Source organism: Hippopotamus amphibius, chromosome 16 (genome assembly GCF_030028045.1).
Source record: "Hippopotamus amphibius kiboko isolate mHipAmp2 chromosome 16, mHipAmp2.hap2, whole genome shotgun sequence".
Lineage (NCBI taxonomy): Eukaryota > Metazoa > Chordata > Mammalia > Artiodactyla > Hippopotamidae > Hippopotamus > Hippopotamus amphibius.
Genome location: NC_080201.1, coordinates 37,059,971 through 37,083,020, shown reverse-complemented (window position 1 = coordinate 37,083,020; position 23,050 = coordinate 37,059,971). Strand labels below are relative to the sequence as shown.

The 23,050-nt window shown below is 36.6% G+C and overlaps 1 protein-coding gene across 6 annotated transcripts in view; it reads left to right on the top strand.

Moving 5' to 3' along the window:
- Positions 1-22,591, top strand: part of PHKB (phosphorylase kinase regulatory subunit beta) — a 225,674-nt gene extending 203,083 nt beyond the window's left edge. For 3 of the 6 annotated variants that reach the window (XM_057713038.1, XM_057713040.1, XM_057713039.1), the window contains 5 exons: positions 9,831-9,965; positions 15,399-15,528; positions 18,930-19,037; positions 21,013-21,153; positions 21,804-22,590. In XM_057713038.1, coding sequence (XP_057569021.1) covers positions 9,831-9,965; positions 15,399-15,528; positions 18,930-19,037; positions 21,013-21,153; positions 21,804-21,941 — 652 coding nt within the window. In that variant the 3' untranslated portion in view covers positions 21,942-22,590. Of the gene's footprint in view, positions 1-9,830; positions 9,966-15,398; positions 15,529-18,929; positions 19,038-21,012; positions 21,154-21,803 lie in introns of all 6 variants that reach the window. The other 3 variants (XM_057713036.1, XM_057713037.1, XM_057713041.1) reach the window with 2 other exon arrangements.
- The last annotated feature ends 459 nt before the right edge of the window (positions 22,592-23,050 follow it).

The window sequence follows — 23,050 nt, the reverse complement described above, 5'->3', positions numbered from 1 at the left end:
TGTGGGGGGTTCTGGGTAAGGAATGTGAAGGTCTTTTGCAAAGGATAAAACTTAAACAGTGTTGCTGTGACATTTGGTAATTTGAGGTCCTCTATCTTATGGCATTTGGAGAACAAGTACCTCTGGGGATTTCTTTTTACAGACCACAGATCCCAAGGAGGAGGATCCCATGCCCCCACCCACCCCTGCCAATACACACATACTCACCCTTGTCTTCCAGTCCTAGGTTTGAAAGACCCTCTGCTCCCACAAGAGATGTTCACCCTAAAGGTATCCCTTTCCACCATAGTTGATTCTCTTTCAAGGCCCAATGGATTGATCCCCAAGTGTTTCATATAGAAACCTTTACTCAGAATCCCTTTTGGATTCTCCACTGCCATCTGGCGTGGTCTCACCCCTCCATCACCTGGTGGGACCTCTTGAAGTACATGGTAGACACTCAGAAATTCTCCTGTGTCTGCCCACAGTGCTCCTCCACCATAGGTTTTGGAACCCTGTCTCTACTCAAAGGATATCTAACAACCTCAGGGAACTGTAGTTATCCTGTCTGTGGGGTTTGTGATAGTGCCCCTCTGAAAAGAAAAAAGGTATTTTTGTATCTTTTTAATATATTTTTATTGCACTTTATTCCTAATAAATTTTACTCAGATCTCAGCTCCTTAAATGAACAGCTTGCACGTTAATTTACTGTTAACAGCAAACACATACTCTATTTATATGTTTCTTTACAAAATTTACCTTGAATTGGGCCCTGGAAGGTTTTAGTTTGCTTAAAATCGATGAACAAATTATTCATCTGTAGGGTCCTTGAGTGTCAGATTTCTTATAAATTGTTGAATTTGTTGCTTTTCTAAGTCACCCATTTGTAGTATGATTTTAAAAGAAAGAAGGGAAGGGATTTATGGAAAGCATTCTTTTTTTACTTCCTTGTAGGTTAATTAAAGCATTTCAGACTCATTCATATCTGACTTTTTACTGTTGTTTCTATCTTTTAAATGTTGATTATGATGAAGGAGATTGATAGTTCAGTCAGCTTTTCACACTGTATTCCTCCTGAAGTGCCAACATTCACCAGGCTGAATGGACATAAAAAAGAAGAACACTTGCCTTGGTCGTGGTACATCTTACCCATAATTCTCCTGCACTGTGTATGTTTGTGTCTCTCTGTTTTAACCTCTCTCTCTGAGGTTTTTGGATTTTTAAATTGTATTTATTAACATAACCCACTGCCTCAAATGCTTTAAACCAATACCGCCATTTTCCTTTTCTCTTTTTCCCAAGGTTAATCCTGCCAGTGCAATTTCTTCAGCATTACTGCTATCAGGCACTCTGGTGAACAGAATTAACCTGCTCACAGGAATGGTATTCTAGTGTGATAATGATTTGATTTGCTGTCGCATTATTGATTTGTGCTCCAGCTTTCATGTTGAAATAGATCAAGTTCCTGACAGGCCCATTACTGTAAAGACCTCCAGGCAACTGCTTTCTGTTCTAGGTCTGTCATTCAGGAGATAACCCCTGAGGATATATGTTATCAAGTCTTTTTCATGCCTGCTTTTCATACTGCCAGAACATCCTCTGTAAGCAATTACGATCCATGCATGTCTTGTCTTCTAATGCCCACAGCTGCATCTGTGAATCACACATCCAATGCTTAGAGAAGTCCACTGGTGTCATAGGTACCAGACTATAACATTGTTCATGCAGTAAAGGAAAAAGGAGGTAATTGCAGCTCTGAGTTCGTTAGCATGGTCTGATGCTCATTCATAGTACTTTGTTTTTGACATTTGATACGAGGTAAGGAAGTGAAATGATGGAGTTCTACCTCTATTCTGTTATGATCGGATCCGAGATAGAGTGGGTGAGCGATTGTTCTCCAGTTAACCAAACAGGAAGCTCACTTTGCCTCATCAAATTTTCACCCTCTCTGTATTAATAGGAATCGAGCAAAATAGTCCCTTCTTGCAACTTTCTCATCTACTATAGTGTAGTAAAATACTTGCGTAGACAGTTATTCGTTCACTTCTTTAACAGTAAACTTGACAAACACTTCTTAGTAACTTGAAATAACCTCAAAATGATTATTTTAATTGTTTCTTGCTATGGATCAGTGCTACTCTTCATGGCATTTTTTGAGAAAATGTCAGCTATTCTGATTTACCAATGATGTCAGATTTCCATGTACCTTATTTCATATTTCACTTCTTAATTGGGGCAGACTGGAAAGAAAAATGCCAATGTATATGCAATATTCTAACCAACCTCACATCAACAGAGTTTTTAGAAGGATAAGCTTATTCCCAGCACTGTGTAGGAATACTAGGCCGCCTCTTCACATTTTTCCAGCAATGTGGAGGAATTCATCGTCAAGTCAGACCATGATACATTTGAAGGTTGATCTGGTCAGTCATGTGTATCTGCCTCTGTCTCATTTGCTTATTGGCAAGTAGAGCATGTCCCTGGTTCTTTAGACAGACTGAATTTATAAGGATCTGGTCCAAGGATAGCCTTCATTCTTTTGACCTTCCACAGTTGCTTGCTTTCCCCATTTTGCATTAAGTGCTTTTACATTGGAATTGTCAAATCAGGTTTGGTAACTTTGTCAGCAGGAATGAGGGTAAGAAGCCAGATTTTCCCATGCAAAGGAATTAATTCCCTTTTGTATTAGTAGTTCTAAAAATATATTTAAATGTCTTTGATTTTCTAAACTGTGTTACTCACTGGGTTATTTACCTTCTCTAAGTGTCTGACTGTTCATATCTGAGGCTATTTTGCTGTTTCTGTTTTAGTCTTTTGAAGAATTCCAAGCTAAACAGATTGATTTGGCCAATGTTTTTGAATGAATAATGTATTTTTAACAATCTTGACAAATAAGTTAGATTCATTTGTGCTCAAATGAATGAAAAACAGTCACCTTCTTTTTTTAGTGGCTGCTGAGTACAATGTTTTCTATAATTTGCTCACAGAACTGCTGAGATTTTGTAAAGAGAAGCCTGAGGGGAAATTTTTAGATCTTCAACTACCTTTGTTTATGGTACTGAAGATTTTAAAAGGTAAATGTGGTAGATAGTGTTTAGTTTATATAACTCAAGTTTTGGGAGGACCTTAAAAAGTAAGTGTTTTAAAAAATTTAAGGTTATTAAAATCTTATTTTAGAAGAGGATACCTCCGGAAGTTATATCAGTGTAGCACTTCTTCCAACCTGAGTCTGAGAAGTCAAATAAAAGGAGTTTGCTGACATAATTTGAACATAACAATTGAACATACAAATTGAACTCTATAATTTCAAAAGCCTTTTAATAGTTTTAACATAAGATTGTCTTATTTGTTTTTTAAAATAATTTCATAAAATGCGCTGAACAAGTAATAGTAATACAGTATTCCCATTTGAAAAATAACTTGCAAATGGGGTCAGTAAGTTCCACATAAGTTAAGTGAAAAAAACCTTCTTGACTATATTTCCACATGCGATTCTTTACTTAAACATAATGAAAACATTCTGTTTTTAACACAAATTGTGATGGGCGATGACATGTGGATACTGTGCAATAATGTGGAATGGAGGAGATTGTGGGGCAAGCGAAATGAACCACCAGCAACCACACAAAAGGCCAGTCTTCATCCAAAGAAGGGGATGTTGTATATATGGTGGGATTGGAAGGGCGTCCTCTATTATGAGCTCCTTCCAGAAAACAAAAAATTAATTCCAACAAGTACTACTCCCAGTTAGATCAACTGAATGCAGCACTCAACGAAAAGCATCCAGAATTAATCAACAGAAAACGCATAATCTTCCATCAGGATAATGCAAGACCACATATTTCTTTAATGACCAGGCAAAAACCTGTTGCTACTTGGCCAGGAAGTTCTGATTCATCCATCATGTTCACCAGACATTGCGCCTTCGAATTTCCATTATTTTGGCTTTTACAAAATTCTTTCAATGGAAAAAACTTCCATTCCCTGGAAGGCTGTAAAAGGCACCTGGAACAGTTCTTTGCCCAAAAAGGTAAAAAGTTTTGGGAAGATGGAATTATGAAGTTGCCTGAAAAATGGCAGAAGGTAGTGGAACAAAAGGGTGAATATGTTGTTCAATAAAGTTCTTGGTGAAAATGAAAAATGTGCCTTTTATTTTTACTTAAAAACCAAGGGGGACTTCCTAGGTGGTGCAGTGGTTAAAAATCCGCCTGCCAATGCAGGGGACGTGGGTTCGATCCCTGCTCTAGGAAGATCCCACATGCTGCAGAGCAACTAAGCCCATGTGCCACAATTATTGAGCCTGTGCTCTAGAACCCTTGAGCCACAACTGTTGAGCCCATGCGCTGCAACTACTGAAGCCCACGCACCTAAAGCCTGTGCTCCGCAACAAGAGAAGCCACCAAAATGAGGAGCCTGCACACCACAATGAAGATAACCCCCACTCACTGCAACTAGAGAAAGCCCGTGTACAGCAACAAAGACCCAACAGAGCAAATAAATAAATACATACATTTATTTAAAAAAAGAAAAAAAAACAAGGAGATTTTTGACTAACTCAATATAGGAAGTATATATCTAAAGCAAGGAAAAGGACATTTTCTTAATAACCACAGTACCATTATCACATCCAACAAAATTAGCAATAATTCCTTAATGTTACCTGATACACCATTTTTATTTGTATTTCTCTGGTTGTCCCCAAAATGACTTTGTTTTAAAAATACCAGGGTCCCAAAGAAGACCCACACATGGCATTAGTTGTTACATCTCTTAAGTTACTTTTAATCTAGCACAGTACCCCCACTCCATTTTTCTTTTCATGCCATTAACTTGTTTGGGAAGACAAAAGACTGGTCTTTAAGTTTTTAATTTGGTTCCTTCTGTTATACTAAGCTTCCTCAAATGTAAATTTTAAATGTTAAATAAAGAAATAAAATAATAAATAGAAAACAACTCTGCCTAACATGTAAAATTAAAAATAGAATTTTTAATTTTAATGAGTGTCCATAGAGCAGTTTTTGTAAGTGAAATGTTGCTGTAACAACTAATTTCATAAGCAACTTTAACATCAAAACATCCAAAGTAACTAATAACTATATCCTTGTGGCTTTTATGCTTGTATAACATTTTGACTAAATGCAGTTCCTAATAATGAAGATGAACAAGTAAATAAATTCTAGTCTTTGGCAGTAATACAGATTTAGTCCAGTTTTTCTTTTCAGCAGATTAGCAAAGCGCAAGTTGTACATTTTAACTCTGTCACATGTTCTGTTGTTGCACATAGGAAACTCACAAACATGTATTTGTTGTTTGTAAATACCTTGCCATCTGTGCTGTTCTTACCAAAGAGCAAGTATTAAACATTTCTCATGTACTATCAGTGGTAATAGTAATGCTATATATTTTTTTAATTATTATGTTCCAGCCTCATGTATCTCTCATGCCTGTATAATCTGTCTCAGTGTCATGTAACACATAGTCTGCATTTTGACTGGCAGACTAGTTAAATTTTTAACTTTCAGAAATGGCAACAATAAAGAATAGTGAAGAGGATAAGAAAAAGAGCTGAAAGTTGCCTTATCATAGGGATTGGAGCAGTCACAGAGCAGGGACACACTGCCTTGTGACCTATGGCCTGGCCCAGTGGGCAGGGTAATATGATTGGTACATATTACTTCCTGCTCAACTGGAAATGATAACCATTTTTCTTACCATTTTTTCCATTGAGAGACATTAAAGTCATTCCATGAGGATACATTACTGTTGTTCTGTAAACCAACCTTGGCAGAAATAAGGACTTTAACTTTTTGATTATTTCTACCTAACCTTTTCATCTCTGTACCTGCAATAACCTTGTAGGCAGTCTTTCAAAGAAGTATATCAAGAGAAAGATATTGAAATATTTGGGTTCAGTAACTTCATCACTTTAAATCTTTGTTGCTGTAACTAGACGTTTATACCTATGGGCTGGCTACACAGTCCCCCTTTGGGAGACAAAGCCTGGGTGAATGAAGACATGTTCTTTCCACATGCTGAGCTTCTCTGTTTCTGTTTGTTATTCAGTGTTCACCAAAGGATTTAAGGATAAAGCATAGGAATCTGCTGTGTAAAACTAATTCCCTAGCTTTTCCTAATGATGTATAGAGTTCTGGTTCCCTAAGGCACAGTATTATTTCCAGAGTTTTCTTTAGTTTGCATAACTAGTTTATCTGAGTTCTTTCCTCAGAATGCAATAAATGAAATGAAATGAAACTGTAAACATACTTACTAAAAGCTTCTCAAATTAAAGAATAAAATTATTGATACATAAAATAGTGAACTATTTTAGGCATTTCTAGGCATATAACTATTTGGCACACAAATAATGCTCAATAAATGTTTTCCTAAATAATCATATTAAAGTTCTTTCATAAAAGTATATTTTATGAACAGCATTTAAATATCTCATAGATTTTTTAAGAATAGGTACATGAACAGCATTTAAATATCTATTAAAGAATAGATTCTTCTGGAATCTTGATTATGTTCTGTAGTATACTAGTATAATTAAGTTATAACTAACTGTATCCCTGTATTGTGTATTTCAAAGGCAGGTATTTCTCTGTCCCTTCCACTTACAAGGGAATGACTAAAAAATAAATCAAGTAGGTAAAAAATACTTGTCCTTCCTGAGAAAGGAACATTTGTATAAGAGCATATCTCAGCCTGTTGCTTAAAATGAATTACTTTTATCCTATTTGTTTTTTTTTCATAAATCTAGTATTAAGAAAATAGTAGTGCGGCAGCTACTACTCATCAGTCTCGTTTGGTAAGAACCTATGTACCTGTCTATTTTCATGTTTTACTACCTAACCACATATGCAAGAGCAGGCCTCATTTTTGAGTCTGATCATGTCACATAATCTTGTAGGTGTTTTCCTTTTCTTGTGTTTCCTACTTAGAGAAGTTCCTTTAGCACTTGTTGTAAGGCTGGTTTGGTGGTGCTGAATTCTCTTAACTTTTGCTTGTCTGGAAAGCTTTTGATTTCTCCCTCAAATCTGAATGAGATTCTTGCTGGGTAAAGTATTCTTGGCTGTAGGTTTCTCTCTTTCAGGACTTTCAGTATATCCTGCCATTCCCTTCTGGCCTGCAGAGTTTCTGTAGAAAGGTCAGCTGTTATCCTGATGGGTTTTCCCTTATATGTTGTTTGTTGCTTTTCTCTTGCTGCTTTTAATATTTTTTCTTTGTGTTGAATTGTCGTTAGTTTGATTAATATGTGTCTTGGTGTATTTCTCCTTGGGTTTATTCTGTATGGGACTCTCTGTGCTTCTTGGACTTGGTTCATTATTTCCTTTCCCATGTTGGGGAAGTTTTCCACTAGAACCTCTTCAAATATTTTCACAGACCCTTTCTTGTTTTCTTCTTCTTCTGGGATGCCTATAATTCGAATGTTGGTACGTTTAAGGTTATCACTGAGGTCTCTGAGGCTGTCTTCTAGTCTTTTTATTTTTTTATCTTTTTCCTGCTCTGTGGCGTTTATTTCTTCCATTCTATCTTCCAACTCACTTATTCGTTCTTCTGCCTCAGTCATTCTGCTGGTTAGAGCATCTAGAGTATTTTTAATTTCAGTTATTTTGTCATCCATTGCTGTTTGTTTTTCTGAGTTCTTATGAACTGTTTCTTGTACTTTCTCTAATTTGTTATCGAGATTTTGTATCATTTTTACTATCATTACTCTAAATTCTTTTTCAGGCATTTTTCCTATTTCCTCCTCATTTATTTGGTCTTGTGGGTTTTTTTCCTGCTCCTTTGCCTGCATGGTGTTTCTTTGTTTCCTCATGGTTGTCCAAGCTTTTGGGGTTGCTTGTCCTGGTGATAGAGGTGTTTATAGAAGACTGTCCAAGCCTCAGACTAATGTCCAAGTATTGGATTAGACGAATATTCAGTCTAGGAAACACATACATGTATAAGACACACAATTATTGAATCCGTTAGGACATAAGGCTCTAGAAAGACCTGACAGAACCCCAGTGTGCTATCAGATATTCAGAGAGAAACCCAGCAGAAATTGACAACTGAAACAGAACAAATCAGAGACAAAAGCAAAAGCAAACAAACAACAAATAACACCCTACACATACAAACATCAATCCAGGTAGATTTTGTAAGCTAGGATCAAATATAGAAATGAGCTGGAGTACCACCAGAGAGAATGGAGATTCTCAGAATGTAATTAGACAACTGTACTAAGAACTAAGATAAAGACAAAAGCCTAATATTAATACCAAGGCAGTGCATCATCTGGAGAATAGAGCAAGGAGTCTGAGCAGACCGATAGTGTTGCTTATAAGTATGTTAAGATAAAATACACTTAAAATGGCTGGAAGAAAGGGGAACAGAAGAGCGTAATGTGGTTGGAAATATGCAAAGAAAAAGAAAGGAATAGAAGTGTATAAAAGAAAGGGATGAAAGGAAAGTATGAAAGATATTTTGTCCGTACTACCAAAAACTTAGCTAGATATAGAAGTATTTTAAAAGGCAAAAAAAAAAAAAAAAGAGTAAAAAATATCCTTAAAAAATTATGTTGTAAAACTTGTAGATCCCTTAGGGCTAAGATCGTATTTAATAAATCAAAAAAAAAAAAAAAAAGAGAAAGGAAAAAAAAAAAAAAATCCAGAACTGATCCCCGAATGGACCAGTTCAATAGGTATTGATACTACTATTTCTGTTTCCTTAGCATCTCAGCTGTAAGTGTCCTTTTCCTTGCCTTGGGTTTTTTTTTTTTTTTTTTTTGCGTTATTCTGTGACCAGCAGAGGTTCCTTTATTGTTCGTCTGTAAGCCTCGGTGTGTGGGGAGGGAGAGGGTGCAATAGTGGCTCCTTCTCCTGGGAGGGAGTGAGCAGTGGCGCACTGTTGCTTCAGTCAGGCTTGGAGGTGCCTGTTGCAGAGGGCGCTGGTGGCTCAGGCGTACACAGAAAGTCTTAGAGTTGGGCCTCTCTCGGGGTTTTTTCTTTTTGATGCTGGTTTTTTTTTTTTTTTTTCTCTCGGCAGCCTCCCTGCTGCTGGCGTTGCAAGGAGTTTTAATCTAGCCCCGCCCGAGCGCCTGAGGGTGCTTGTTATCCCTGAGCGCCTTATGTGGCCCCGCAGGGCGTCTCTCCGCTGCCTGTTGCAGAGGCGCAGAAAGAGAGAGAGAGGCTATGCGCGCGGCTCCTCCCCCCCGCCCGGGAGCCTGCAGCCTCCAGCCGCCATCATGGCCGGGCAGCTCTCAGGGATCGGCACTCCTCTCCGCGGACCTCCTCCCTCCTGTCCTCTCGGTCCGTCACCCTACCCTACCGGCAACAATGTTTCTCCCCCTGAACCAGCTCTCCGGTTCCCACGCTCCCGCTCCTGGACCCTCCGTTCAGCCGCGGATCGATGTCTCGGTCCGGGAACGCTGAGCTGCGCTGCGGACCCTCCGTATGTTTCTCACTCCCTCCCGTCTGCCACAGCTCCGCCGCTTCACCCTCTTTGAGCCCTCGTAGATGCCTCCCTACCGGCTATGTCAGGTTCTCCGCAGCCCTTTCCGGTGTCCGAGGCCGTCTGCTGGTGTTCAGCTGGTTCTCTGTGGGAATGACTGTGTCCTTCCGTGCATTCCCAATGCATCTGTGGAGAGGGATGCACTCCACGTCTCTCTACTTCGCCGCCATCTTTTTCTCTCCCGATCATGTCACATAATCTTGATGGAAGTAATTATATCAGCAGTTCAGGAAATTCAAATGGCCTTTTCTTCATTCCCCTTTGGATGGGTCAGTGCTGTTATGGGCATTGCCATGAGAAGCACAGGGTGATTTTATTTCTAGAGTTATTGCTTCATGTTTCCCGTTTTGTTTCAGGTGGATCATCCATGCTATGGAGTATGAACTGCAGATCCGTGGCGGAAACAAGCCCGCCAGAGACTTATATCAGCTGTCACCTAGTGAGGTGAAACAGCTGCTGTTGGATATTCTCCAGCCTCAACAGAATGAAAGGTAATGAGGGTCCTTTGTTACTCACGGGGCACTGGATTTACAATAACACTTTATATATATATGTGTGTATATATATATGTGTGTGTATATATATGAAATTAGTAAGATGTAATGAAATATAAAATGCAGCAGAGTATCAAAGACTACTAGATGGGCAGCATACATAGAGATATAAAATGTTTGTCTTCAACTGTGATTTTGTGTTGACTTGAATTTTATACGTTTTTCAGGTATAGTTTGTAAATGTTTCTTAATTTTTATTATTCTATTCATTCCACTTTGGTCAATTCCCTTTCTGATCCTTTGTAGCACTCACAATCTCCTCCCAACATTTTGGCGTAAAAGTTTGGATTTGGCAATTTTAATTAAATATCTTGCCTGCAACTCCATCTCTCTAAGTAGACTGTAAACTTCTTTAGGGTAAACCCTGTCTTAGACTTAAGTTGTGCTAACCTTAGAATAAAAGCAAAACAAATACTTTGGATTCTGTTGAATTGGAGTTATTTTTATTACAGAAAGAGCTTTAATATAAGTATTTAGGCAGGCATTTATTGAGCACTATTTGTGCACCTGACACTTTCCAAGGTGGTATAGTTATATGCCTAGAAATACCTAGAAAAGAAGTCTTCTGCAAAAGTAGATTTGAACAAATGGAAGAGTATCCTTGTTCTTCTACAGGAACACTCAACAATTTAAAGATGTCTGTTACAGGTTTAATGCAATTCCAATAAAATTCCAACAGGCTGTTTTATAGAGTTAGGCCAGTTAATATTAAACTTTCTGTGGAAAAACAAACATGCAAGAATAACCAGAAAAACATAAAACAAAAACTTGCTCTAAGAGAGACAGTAAAAATATTTAAAAGCCTTTGTAATTAAAATAATGTGATGCTGGTACATAAAGAGAAAAATAGAACAGTTGAACAGAATAGAAAGTCCAGAAATAGACCCCCCCAAGCACATATGGAAATTTTGTGTATGATAAAGGTGACAAATCATTGGGTCAAGGATGGACATTTTGTTTTAATTAATTTTATTTATTTTTAAGCTCTTTATTGGAATATAATTGCTTTACATTCTTGTGCCAGTTTTTGAGGTACACCGAAGTGAATCAGCTGTATTTATACATATATCCGCATATCCCCTCCCTCCTGCGACTCCCACCCACGACTCTCTCCCACCCTCGCTATCCTGGCCCTCTAAGTCATCACCCAAAGGATGGACTTTTTAAATAAATAGTGATGGGATAACTGGATAGCCATTTGAAAAGATAAAATAAAATCCATACATCATACTGTACTCAAGAATAGACTCCAAACAGATTAGTGATCTAAACGTAAAAAAAAAAACTGTACTAGTGCTAAAAGAAGACATGGGTAAATTCCTCTATAACCTTGGTATGGGAAAGATTTTCTAACTATGACTCAAACCCAGGGGAAATAAAAGATTAATAAGACTATATAAAAATTAAAAACAACATTTTGCATGGTAAAAAATAGACGATGCCAAAAGACAACTGAGAAGCTGGAACAAAACATTTGTTACAAAGAACTAGTGTCCAAGAATCTTAAAAATTGAGGAACAGAGAACCAAAAACCTAAGAGAAAAATGGGGGAAAATATGACTGATTGATTGATTGATTGATTCATTGAAACATTAAAAAATGGACCTTAAATATTCGGAAAGCTGTTCAAACTAACTCATAATTAGAGAAATGTAAATTAAAACACATTGAGATGCATTTCTCATCTATCAGTCTGGCAAAGTTAAACAGTATGGCAAGCATTTGCTGATGCTCTTTAGGAACAGATACTCCCATATATAGCTGGTGAGTACAACCCTTCTGTATGGGAAGTTGACATCTAATAAAAGCCTACATGTGCACTTACCCTTTGACCCAGCAATCTTACTTTTTTAGGGACCCGCCCTGGAGATTTGCCTCCAAAAATGTGAATATATATATGCACAAGGTTATTCATTGCATCATTGTTTATAATTGCAAACTTTGGAATGCCCATGACCTAAGTCCCCATACATGGGGGATTATTTGAATAAACTGTGGTACATCCACACAGTAGAGTACTATGAAGTTGTGAAAAAAGAATGAGTGTGGTCTCTATGAACTGATATGGAATAATTTCTAGGCTATATTGTTATATAAAAACAGCAAAGTATGAAAGATTATGTGTAAAATGCTACTCTTCATATAAGAAAGAAGGGGATATCTGCTCATTTTTGCAGAAGAAATACAGGAAGGATAAATCAGAAACTAATGAATTTGGTTACCTTCAGGGAATGGGTGGGAACAGGGTGGAAAGAATGAAAAAAATAGGTATAGAGCAGTAGGGTTGAGGGGAAGAGCAGTATTTCCCTGAGTATACCATTTGAATAGCTCTGACTCTTAAACTATGGTAATATTTTATATTCCCCAAACATAAATAATTGGTTAAAATTAATCCAGATGTGGAAGGTACTCAAAATAGAATACAAACAGTAATATTGACCCTAACCATATTACAAATGAATACTACTACTACATTGAAGGGGAAGGGGAAGACAAGAATTAACCAAAGTACCTTTGGGAAACATTGACTAGATACTGTAAAGCTAAACAAAAAAAGAACTGCACACAAATCCTATATTCCGTATAATAATTTTTTTTTCTCACAAAGGTAGGAATTAACAATTCTGGAATTTTTATACACACACACATACATACATAAACACTCATAGTGCTATATATATGGTATGTATACATACACACACAGATTGAATAGATAAGTAAATACATTGTGGCTAATTTGAGCCAGATTTTTTTCGCTATTGGAAAATGTAGTTACAAATAAAGAAAGGGGAGTGGCTAGAATATACCCTGTGGTGTTGGATTGGAATTAGGAGTATCAGTATAAATTCATGATTTTTACACAGATGGATAGATACAAAACTAAATGTGGATATATACATATATGTATATGTGAGCATACATCATATCTTTCCTAACTGTCCACTGAGAGAACCTAGAAGCAATGAAACCCCAATAGCAATAAGCAAGCCTAGTGCCCAGATATTGATTTCCAAATACCACTTTCTAATGAAAGGAACCGGCATTCCTTGGAGAAATGGTTGATTCCAGGGCTGGAGCAGGAAAAACACAAGATGAACCTGGAGCATCTTGTGGTACTAGAAAGTAGGAAAGTGCCCCCAAAATTGTACAGGTGTGTTAACATGAAGGAGGCTCAATGGCCAAAGCTGGAACAATTTGAGCAAAAAAATAAATAATGATACTATTGCATTACATCTGGTAGATTAAATATCCATGAGTCCATGCTGACATAAATAGATAAACAGGAGAGAAGGGACTCTTATCACAATAGAATCCCAATTAATAAGTGTAGAGGGAATGATGGAAATAGAAAAATCATCATTAGGCAAATACAACAGTAATAACTCCTGCAGGCAAGACCACTAAATTTAGTGGGTGGAAGTATGATGAGAAATGGAAAATTTGCATAATTTCAAAGAATTTCCATTCAAGATAGTTTTTTAATTATAAAAGGAAAAATTGTAACTTTACAATGAAGAAACCCAGCAGACTTCACCTTAACCAAATGATCAAGGTTAATATCACCAGTAATAAGATATGTCAATATCACATACCACCTAATATGTTGTGCTGAGAAGGGTACAACAATTTCTGGGTATTCTTGCAAAAAATGCATAACCTAAGTGTAATTATGAGAAAACGTCAGACAAACCTAAATTGAGGTACATTCTACAAAATAACTGACATTTCTAAAATGTCAGCCCTGAAAGATAAAGGAAGATTAAGGAACTGTCACAGATTAGAGGAGCCTAAGGAGACCTGGAAACTAAATGCAGTGGGGGGTCCTGGATGGGATCCGGGACTAAAACAAGGAAATTTGTGGTGAAATTGGCAAAATTTGAATAAGGTCCATAGACTACTAGTATTGTATCAATGTTTATTTCCTGGTTTCAATAGTTGTACTATTGGTTATGTAAGATAACAAGAAGTAGAGGAAGCTAAGTAAAGAGGAACTTCATTAATTTTTTATTTTACTTTTCTGTAAGTCTAAATTTTTTTCAAAATAAAAAGCCAAAATATAAAAATAAGAGAATTCTTCTAAAATAATTCTTCCTCTGTGAGTATTCACACATTTCTACCTTTTATGTTTTTCTAAGCAAACGTCTCCTTTTTATAGTATAAACCATGACTTCATAGAACTCTGACAACATCTTTTTTGTTGTTGCCAAACAAAGGGAATAGGGCGAAAAAAATCAAATGCAGAATATAGGATATTCAGTTTGCACACCCATTATCCAAAATAAAACATCATGAAGGAACCCCTTTGGCTTTTTCTCTTTAGCATAGCACTAAACCCAGCCACACAAGTGTGGGTCTGCCAAAAGAAGCTGTACATCTAAAAAAGATGCCTCCTCACTTACGTAGTGATGTAACTTCATTGGTCCTCTTTCACCAGAATAAAAATGTGTTTTTCTGTTTGCTGGATCCTGTATAGCTGTTTTCACGCCTAGAAATATTGTTGGTCATTACATGTTCACCTTGTGGTTGATGACACATTTTACTTTGCTGTCTGTTTTAATACCAAGTATAAAAAATTTATATTTGTTCCTATCTTCAGCTTTTGTAAGAATATACTACTGTGTCATTTGTGTGTTCTTTTCAGATTATGCAAATTCTGCATCTTTAGTAGTTTGTAATTGAAGTAACTACTATGTCTTTAAGATTTAATACTTAATCCATAAAAATAATAGATCTAGAATTTTGACTATTATATGTCAATTATTATAATATGTAAGATTTGGTAGCTGATTTTTCAGCACTGGTACTTTGAACATATTTAAATAGAAAACTAAATATAAGGTTTAAATTAACATATAAGATTTAAAGTAAGGTAATTTCATTAGATATACCATGCTTTTTTGAGCATCCACCCACTTATCAGGTGTTTATTAACCACCTTTCTTGGAGAGGTATATAGGAGGGATCAAGCTATATATACAATGCCCATGCTTCATGGAGCCTACATTTTATTGTGTGTGAAGATCACGTGAACTTATTTTGAAATTGACTGCTCCTTTGTTTTTAAATTGAGCTACTTTTGCATGTTAGAAAGTCATTTGATCACATAGTGTGAGTTGTAAGTAACTTACTGGAGAATAACATTTTGCCTGTTAAATTTTTTAAAATCTTGGGAATTTTCTCCTTTCCTGCAAGCTCTGTTTTCACTATGAAATATTTAGTAACCTCTGTAACACATGGTAGATATGCATCATTGATGGATTTTGGCTTTTATTGCTCACCCTATTGGAACAATTAATCCATATAAAAGCCCTGCTTTCTGCCAGAACAAGCTTGTTTTTCAACACTGAGGCGTTTTCTTTTGGTCTACAGATGTTGGCTGAACAGGCGTCAGATCGATGGGTCTTTGAATAGAACTCCCCCTGGGTTCTATGATCGAGTGTGGCAGATCCTGGAGCGCACCCCCAATGGAATCATTGTAGCTGGGAGGCATTTGCCACAGGTACAGCCCCACTGTGTTTGTGTCAGTAAAAGGGACTTCTAAACGGACCTGAAGGAGCAGAGAGTTCTCTCCTTCTCTGCTTTGCAAATGATCTTTCCACTTATTCCATTTTCTAAGAAAATTGAAAGGAGGGGTATCCAGATACCTGAAGGGAGAAAATAAGAAGTCTGGTCAGTTGGATTGGAAGTATTTTTTCCCAATCTGAGTTCCTTTTATTTTTCAATTTTAGTGTTCCTTTACAAAGGAAGAGGCTTTACAAATGGATATTTTGCTTAAAAGTTGTATTTAATTAAAAAAGTTTTTTGTATTATATTTCAGATATTTCAAGGAAGTTCTCAGTTTAAAGAAACCATGTGGTCAAACCTTTTGCCAAGCAATCTGCCCTTCCTTTGTTTGTTTATTAGTGAATTTAGGGTTTCTCACATGGGCATTACTGAGTGTGGTATTCCTTCACCACCAAGTGTAACGGGCCAGGGGAACCTCACAAGCAGGAAAACATACATTCAAAAGACAGAACCAGATCAAGTCTTAAGAAACAAGGTGACTGTTGGTAAGGAAATTACTAGTTAAGAACTGCATTGAATGTGAAAAGTACAGTAACTTTTTAGGTCATCAGACACTTATTTAATCAAGATGTAACTTACCTCTGGCTCAAATGAATTTGTGTTCCTGCCTTCAGATGGTTTCCCAAATTATATAAACTGGCCTGCCTCTTTGATTTAATTATTTTATTTAATCCTGACACCTAAATCATTCCACTTATGCACAAATGTGAATAATTAGGCTTTCTAGAAATGGGGTACTGTATTTGTTTATAGTGTTGAAACATCAACCAAATTATTTTTGATGAAGGTCTTTATGCAAAGTATTCTCTTTTTATTGAAGTATAGTTGATTTATAATGTTAGTTTTGGGTATACAACAGAGTGATTCAATATTTTTATAGGTTATGCTCCATTTAAAGTTATTACAAAATATTGGCTATATTCCCTGTGCTGTATAGTATATACTTGTAGCTCTTATTTATTTTATATATAGTTTGTGCCTTTTAGTGCCCTACCTCTATCTTGCCCCTCTCCTGTTCCTTCACCCCACTGGTAACTACTAGTTTGATCTCTATATTTGTGAAAATAAAATATTCTTAAATACACACACCCATACTCATTTTGTTTATATGTACATAGGGTGTTTCTGAAAGGACCCACAAGAAAGTGGTAGCATTCTTTCCTTTGCCTTTGGGAAAAAGGAACTGTTGTCTGTGGGGACAGAGCGGGCTTTTTACTGAAAACCCTTTCAGATTTCGAACTTTGTGAATCTATGACTTATTTTTAAAAATGAATAAGAACTTTCTGAAAGTATTCTTTATGCTATTCACAAACTATTGAGTGGTTCTTGTTGGTTGCCAGTATAGGTGCTCCAGCCCTTTCCCAGATGCTCTGTGACCATTGTATAGAGCAGCTCTCTCTCCTGTGGGTGGGGAACCGGCCTCTACTGTTCACGTCCTGCTGCTTCTGCTAGGCCTTGTGTTTGTGTACAGTGAACTGCGGCAACCTTTTGTTAGCTTCTTTCCTGGCCCCTGCTAATACCTGCCAGGTAGTCTTTTAATTGTCTAATCACCTGGGCTACCTACATTTAGTATCCTCACCTTGTTGACAACAACTACATGTTAAGTACGTATATAGTTTTATGTGCCAGGCACTTTTCTAAGTGCTCCTTTAATCCTCACACAGTCTTTGAGGTAGGTACTTTATTATTACCATTTGACAGAAGAGGAAGCCAAAGCACAGCTAAGTGGTTTTCCCAAGGTCACGCATCTAGGAAGTAGCTGACCTAGAGTGTGACCTTCTTCTCTGGCAGTTTGACTCCTGATCCTTTTCTCTTCTCTGCTACACTTGCTACTTCTTTCAGAGACTGGAAAATAAGGCAACCTTGATGTCTCATCTCTAGCTTTAATTATCGTACTGCATACTAGCTAGATTGACTTTTCAAATGAGATATGTTAAAAGGAAATTGATGAGAACCCTTGAAAAGTTCTTTCTTTCCTTCTGTAACCCCATTAATCTCATCGTTAGACATCTAAACAGTTATAATTACAGGCATGTCTCAAATATTGCAAGTTTGTTTCCAGACGATTGCAATAAAGCAAATTACATAAAATTTTCTAGCTTTCCACTGGGTATAAAAGTTATGTTTACAATATACTGTAGTCTACGAAGTGTGCAATAGCATTGTCTAAAAAAGCAATGTACATACCTTAATTAAAAAGTACTTTATTGCTAAAAATTGGTAACGGTCATCTAATAACACAGGGTTGCCACAAACCTTCAATTTGTAAAAAACAAGAAATCTATGAAGTGCAGCAAAGCGAAGCACAATAAAACAAGGTATGCCTGTACCTTGTTCAACAACCAGCTTCATTTTCCCCAAATTAGGTACTACCTTTTAACATTAACAGTATAGTTGGATTGTATTGAAAACAGAATATAATAGATGGACCATATCGAATATAGGATTGAAGCATTATTATACCAAGCAGAATAACATTGCTATCATTTGATTGAAAGGAGACATTTCTGCTGGGTCCCATTTTGAGTTGTACGTGGATACACATTGTTCTGAGGCTTTGATTAAGTTCACTGTAAATTATCACTGAGATAAAAGCAAGTAAGTATGACTCATCATCTCTGCATCTCTAGTAGTAATTCTGGTGACTCCATCTGCTTTCCACTATACAAGCCTAACTTTTAGAGCCTTTCTTTCCATCCTTTGAAGATTATCCACCATGCCCAGACTTGATTCGAATTTTCTGCTTTCATTTGGTTTGTGGAAAGTGAATGGAAGATTTTGCAAAACTCTTGTCTTAAATGAAATATAAAGAGTAGAGAACTCTTTTTTTTTTGTTTGTTTTGCTTTTTTCTGTTTGCTTATGATTTCTGCACATAATGTTGTGTCACTTATTTGTATGCATTTTTTATTCTGCCAGCTCAGAAAGGACCTGCCACAGAAATGATGTTAATTCCATAGCAAGTGACTTACATGCTGAAGTCTGACACCAAGCATAACTTCTTGTGTTAATTCTGCAAGCAATATATACTTTTATTTGTTGTCTTAATATTTGGCTGTTCCTTTTGTATATCGAAGTGGTTTTCTAATATAGCCCCTTTTCCCTAAAAACATTAATACAGTAAAGATAACTACTAAAAACAGGAGGTGTAATTTATCACAATAGTCAGCTGGTTGGCTTCAGTAGTTTGACATATATAAAATTGTCATATAGCTGAAAATGCTCTCTAAGGTTTTGTAGAAGCTAAAAAGATTATTGACTGGAAAATGAAATTTTCCTATTAAGTGGGAACCAGGGTGTATCAATGCAGCATGTTAATGCTGAGTTGTTTCTTTCAGCAACCGACCCTGTCAGATATGACCATGTATGAGATGAATTTCTCTCTTCTTGTTGAAGACATGTTGGGAAATATTGACCAGCCAAAATACAGACAGATCGTTGTGGAGGTTTGTATTTTAAAATGTAGATTGCTGAAGAAGTGCTTTCTGTATGTTCCCTGAAGACTGGTATAAAGGAAACTGCCCAAGAGATCAGGAATTCCACCTCTCCAGTTGAGTCCTGCAGAAGATTTCCATCGTTGACCCAAGTCGAGGCACATGAACAATTCAAACATCTTAAATCCATCAGGGTAGAAAGGCTGACTGCCCAACTTTCTCAGCCACGTGCTCACCCCCACAGGAGGTGCATCAACAACACCATAAAAGAGAGGAAGTGGCCTTTCTCTATTTGTCTTATTTTAATTTTTTTCTGTTTACAGAAATAACTCATGACTATTGTAGAAAGTTTCAATAGTTTAGAAAATTATAGAAAAGAAAGCCAAAAAAAGTCTGTGTTATCTGCTAGCAGTAGATGTTCACTGATGTTTTAAGGGACACCTTTCCAGACACCTCTCTGTGAACAGAGAAGGCATGTAATTTTGTGTATCATTATTGCTGCATATAAAGTTAAATGCTAAAATGCACACACACATGCATACACATGTGGACACATTATTTTTTGCCTTCTTAAAACATTATATCAAATACACAGAGAATCTCTCAAAAGGATATAATTTGTAGCTCATCCTCACTTTGTCTGTTTCTCTGGGAATGTCTCCATCAGACTTTGTATTTCTTGAGGGCAGGTAATATGTCTTATTGATACAGAAGCTCTCAGTGAGTGCTGGCCTGGATGTGGCACCTCCTAAAATCCAGCATGTCTGGAGCTGCAGTCAGCTGAGTGAGATTCAGCCTTATCTCTGATGTGCCAGGATTTGGGAAGGAATATCTGCCAGTCGGTTTCATAGCGTGTGGGAGTGAGGCAGAGACGCAGGTCAAGAAAAGATGGGATTTTTAGAAGGGTATGAATGCCTTCCTTGTGCTGTTAACCTTTTGGTATCTTGTGCCCATAGATGTCCCTAAAATGAAGTCATTCTCTTTGCAGAAGAAATTTTCCTTTAGAATGTGAGCAAAACTTTGAATTCGTTTAGCTAAAGCCCTGCCCCAACGTCTCCCCCATTGTGACCCCTAGACTTTTCTGTTTCCTTTGGTTCTTTCAGGCTCTGTTTGGGAAGCATTTCAATAAAGTACATTCAGAAAAATTCCCAAGTTAGGAATCATGAGGCCTTTTTCCTGTTCCATGTATAAACCAGGAGCCATAATCATCATCAGAAAGTGTTTACCAAGCATTGTATACTCAGATACCAATCTTTGCATATTACAGTTTGTCATATAAAATGAACATTACTACTTAGGGTAAATGTGTTGGGTAGCCAAACAGTAGGATGATGCCTTAAAACTAAGATAGCTTATACAAACCAAAGAGTACTCATGTCACAAAGAGTCGGAGTTAAGTATTTTGTTTAAAACATAACCATCCCCTGAGAAATACTATGATGTCACAAAATTATACTCATTTTGGGGTGCTAGACTCCAAGTCATTTGATCGTGAGCCTAGATCCAGAATCTCCACTGAACTCATCTGCCTTCTCCGCCTTTGTTGCCTACCACCTCTTTCCAGGCAGCCTCTGCTCCACTGGACACTGTTTTGGTTTCTTGGCACCAAGGATTAAATCCTAAAGACCAGAAAGAGTTCAGACACTTTGGGGGAATAGGGCACTGTGTACTGTTGACAGGATTAGAAAAGTCATTTTTCTAAGTTATTATTAGCTTTATTTAAGTGACTAAAAAAACATTTCCATACAGCTACAGGGATACATACAATGAAAAAAAAAAAGGTAAGGTTTCCAAACAGAACTCATGCTACTAATGTGCAAGGTCAGGAAGATTCCATTCATGGATGATCCTAAAGCCTATCGTTTTACAGAACACACTGTGGAATACGAAGACCATCCATCTGTCTGAGTAAAGAATGAGAACATATCCAGACTCTGTCACTCTTATGGTTCATATAATTGACTTTCAATGTGTCTGTCTCTTCTAGTTACTAATGGTTGTATCCATTGTACTGGAAAGAAACCCTGAGCTGGAATTTCAAGACAAAGTAGATCTAGACAAACTGGTGAAAGAAGCATTTCATGAATTTCAAAAAGATGAGAGTCGACTAAAGGAAGTTGAAAAACAAGTAAGTAGGAAAAATAGCTTTTTTGTAGAATTGCTTTTTTGTCTCGATTCTTCAAAATATCCCTAATCTCTTATCATTTAACTTACGAAACAGATTTACAGAGTACAAAATAGAGTACCTGAGAGGCAGAGGGAAGTCTGATTTATTTGAGGAATTAATGTTACTTTTTAGTTAATTACTAGTCAATTCAGCTATGAAGTTCTGACTAAAAAGAAATCTAAGAAGAGATAAATTTTCCTTTATATAGTTAGCAGTTAAAATGTGTTTTACCAGAAAAGAGCCATAGATTCCAGAAGGCTATAAAATTAAATTCTGGGGAGGATGAGAACAAGTAATAGGCTACATTGGTGCTGTATACTACCTAATATAGTCCCTTCCAGGCTCTCTGTTTAATATTTTATGCTTGTCTGTAAAAAGGTTCCCTAAGTAAATAAAAATTATCAGCAAAGAGGAGAATACTAAAAATGTCTGTCTTTGTTTTATATGCTGAGAAGACGCCTCAGGAAAATAAAAGAAAAACTCAAGAAGCTCATATTTTCCACGAGGAAATCTTTCTATGAATTTATTTTTCCCTCTAGGCTGACACTGATTTTACCTGTCAACTCTTTAAACAAAAAATCAAACGACTTGCTTACTGTTTTCCTTTGTAGGATGACATGACTTCCTTTTACAACACTCCGCCCCTGGGAAAAAGGGGAACATGCAGCTATTTGACAAAGGTTGTGATGAATTTCCTGCTGGAAGGAGAAGTCAAGCCAAGCAATGATGACCCATGTCTGGTTAGCTAGTAAGGAAGGTGTTAGAGACTCTGTTGAGACAGTTTTTCCATAATTGTGTTAAGTTTGTGTTGAAGCTGAATCAAGGCAGCCGTTAACGTGTGGGCTCATCGTGCTGGTGAGGTGGTCGCCACACCATTGGCAGAGTTTTGGACCTCTTGCATGCCATAACCAATCTGATGGTGAGACATGCTTATAATCAAGTGAAAATAAGCTCTCATGAATGCCAGCTACAATAATCTTTACTGAACAATAGTAATAGTTTATGAATTGAAAGTTCACCACTGCATGTTTTATGATTACGTAGCTCATCAAAACGAGTCTTTGCACTTTGGACTAAATTCCCACCTTACTGCCAATTAAATGAATTTTCCAACTAATTATGCATACTAGGAATGAAAATAAATTGAAAGAATGGTAAATATTTCTAAGTGGCATTATAATGCTAGAAAAAGATACTAATATGCATCATAAAAGCAAAATCAGCCAGCTGATATTTTGATTTTCAAACTGCATTATTGATAATATTTTAGTATACAGAGCTGTTGTACAATTTTTACCTTGTAAACATGATTGTGGTTTTGTATTTGTGCTAACTGTAGGAGTTGGATTAAAGTAATAAATCTATATCTGATCAAATATTTTCTTTGTGCTCTTACTAAAAATAGAATTTAAGTAAGATTGTTCAGAAGTATGAACTGTTAATCTAGTTTGCACTCATAAAAAAACAAAATTAAAAGCATTAAATTTTATTGCTTAATTAATGAATATATCTGGGCACATTCTTTGTTCTCATTATTCACAATATTGAGTTTATTCCTCCTGAATATTTTCATTTAATTGATCAGGATGAGGAAGAGAATCTATGGTACCTACCATTACTCATACTTTGTTACCAAATTTACTGAAGCAGATGTTAATAAAAATATAAAGTAGATTAAACATTTAAATTTTATTATTTTATTTTCTTACTGAATATTACAATGAAGCCCATTAATGTGAGCCCTAGCCCCAAAGAGAGTCATTTTTCTGACCATTCTTATTATTGAGTTTCACCTGAGAAGTCAAACTTGTCACAAAAAATGTAACCCATGTGTAGAGTCTTGAAAGGATCTAAGAAA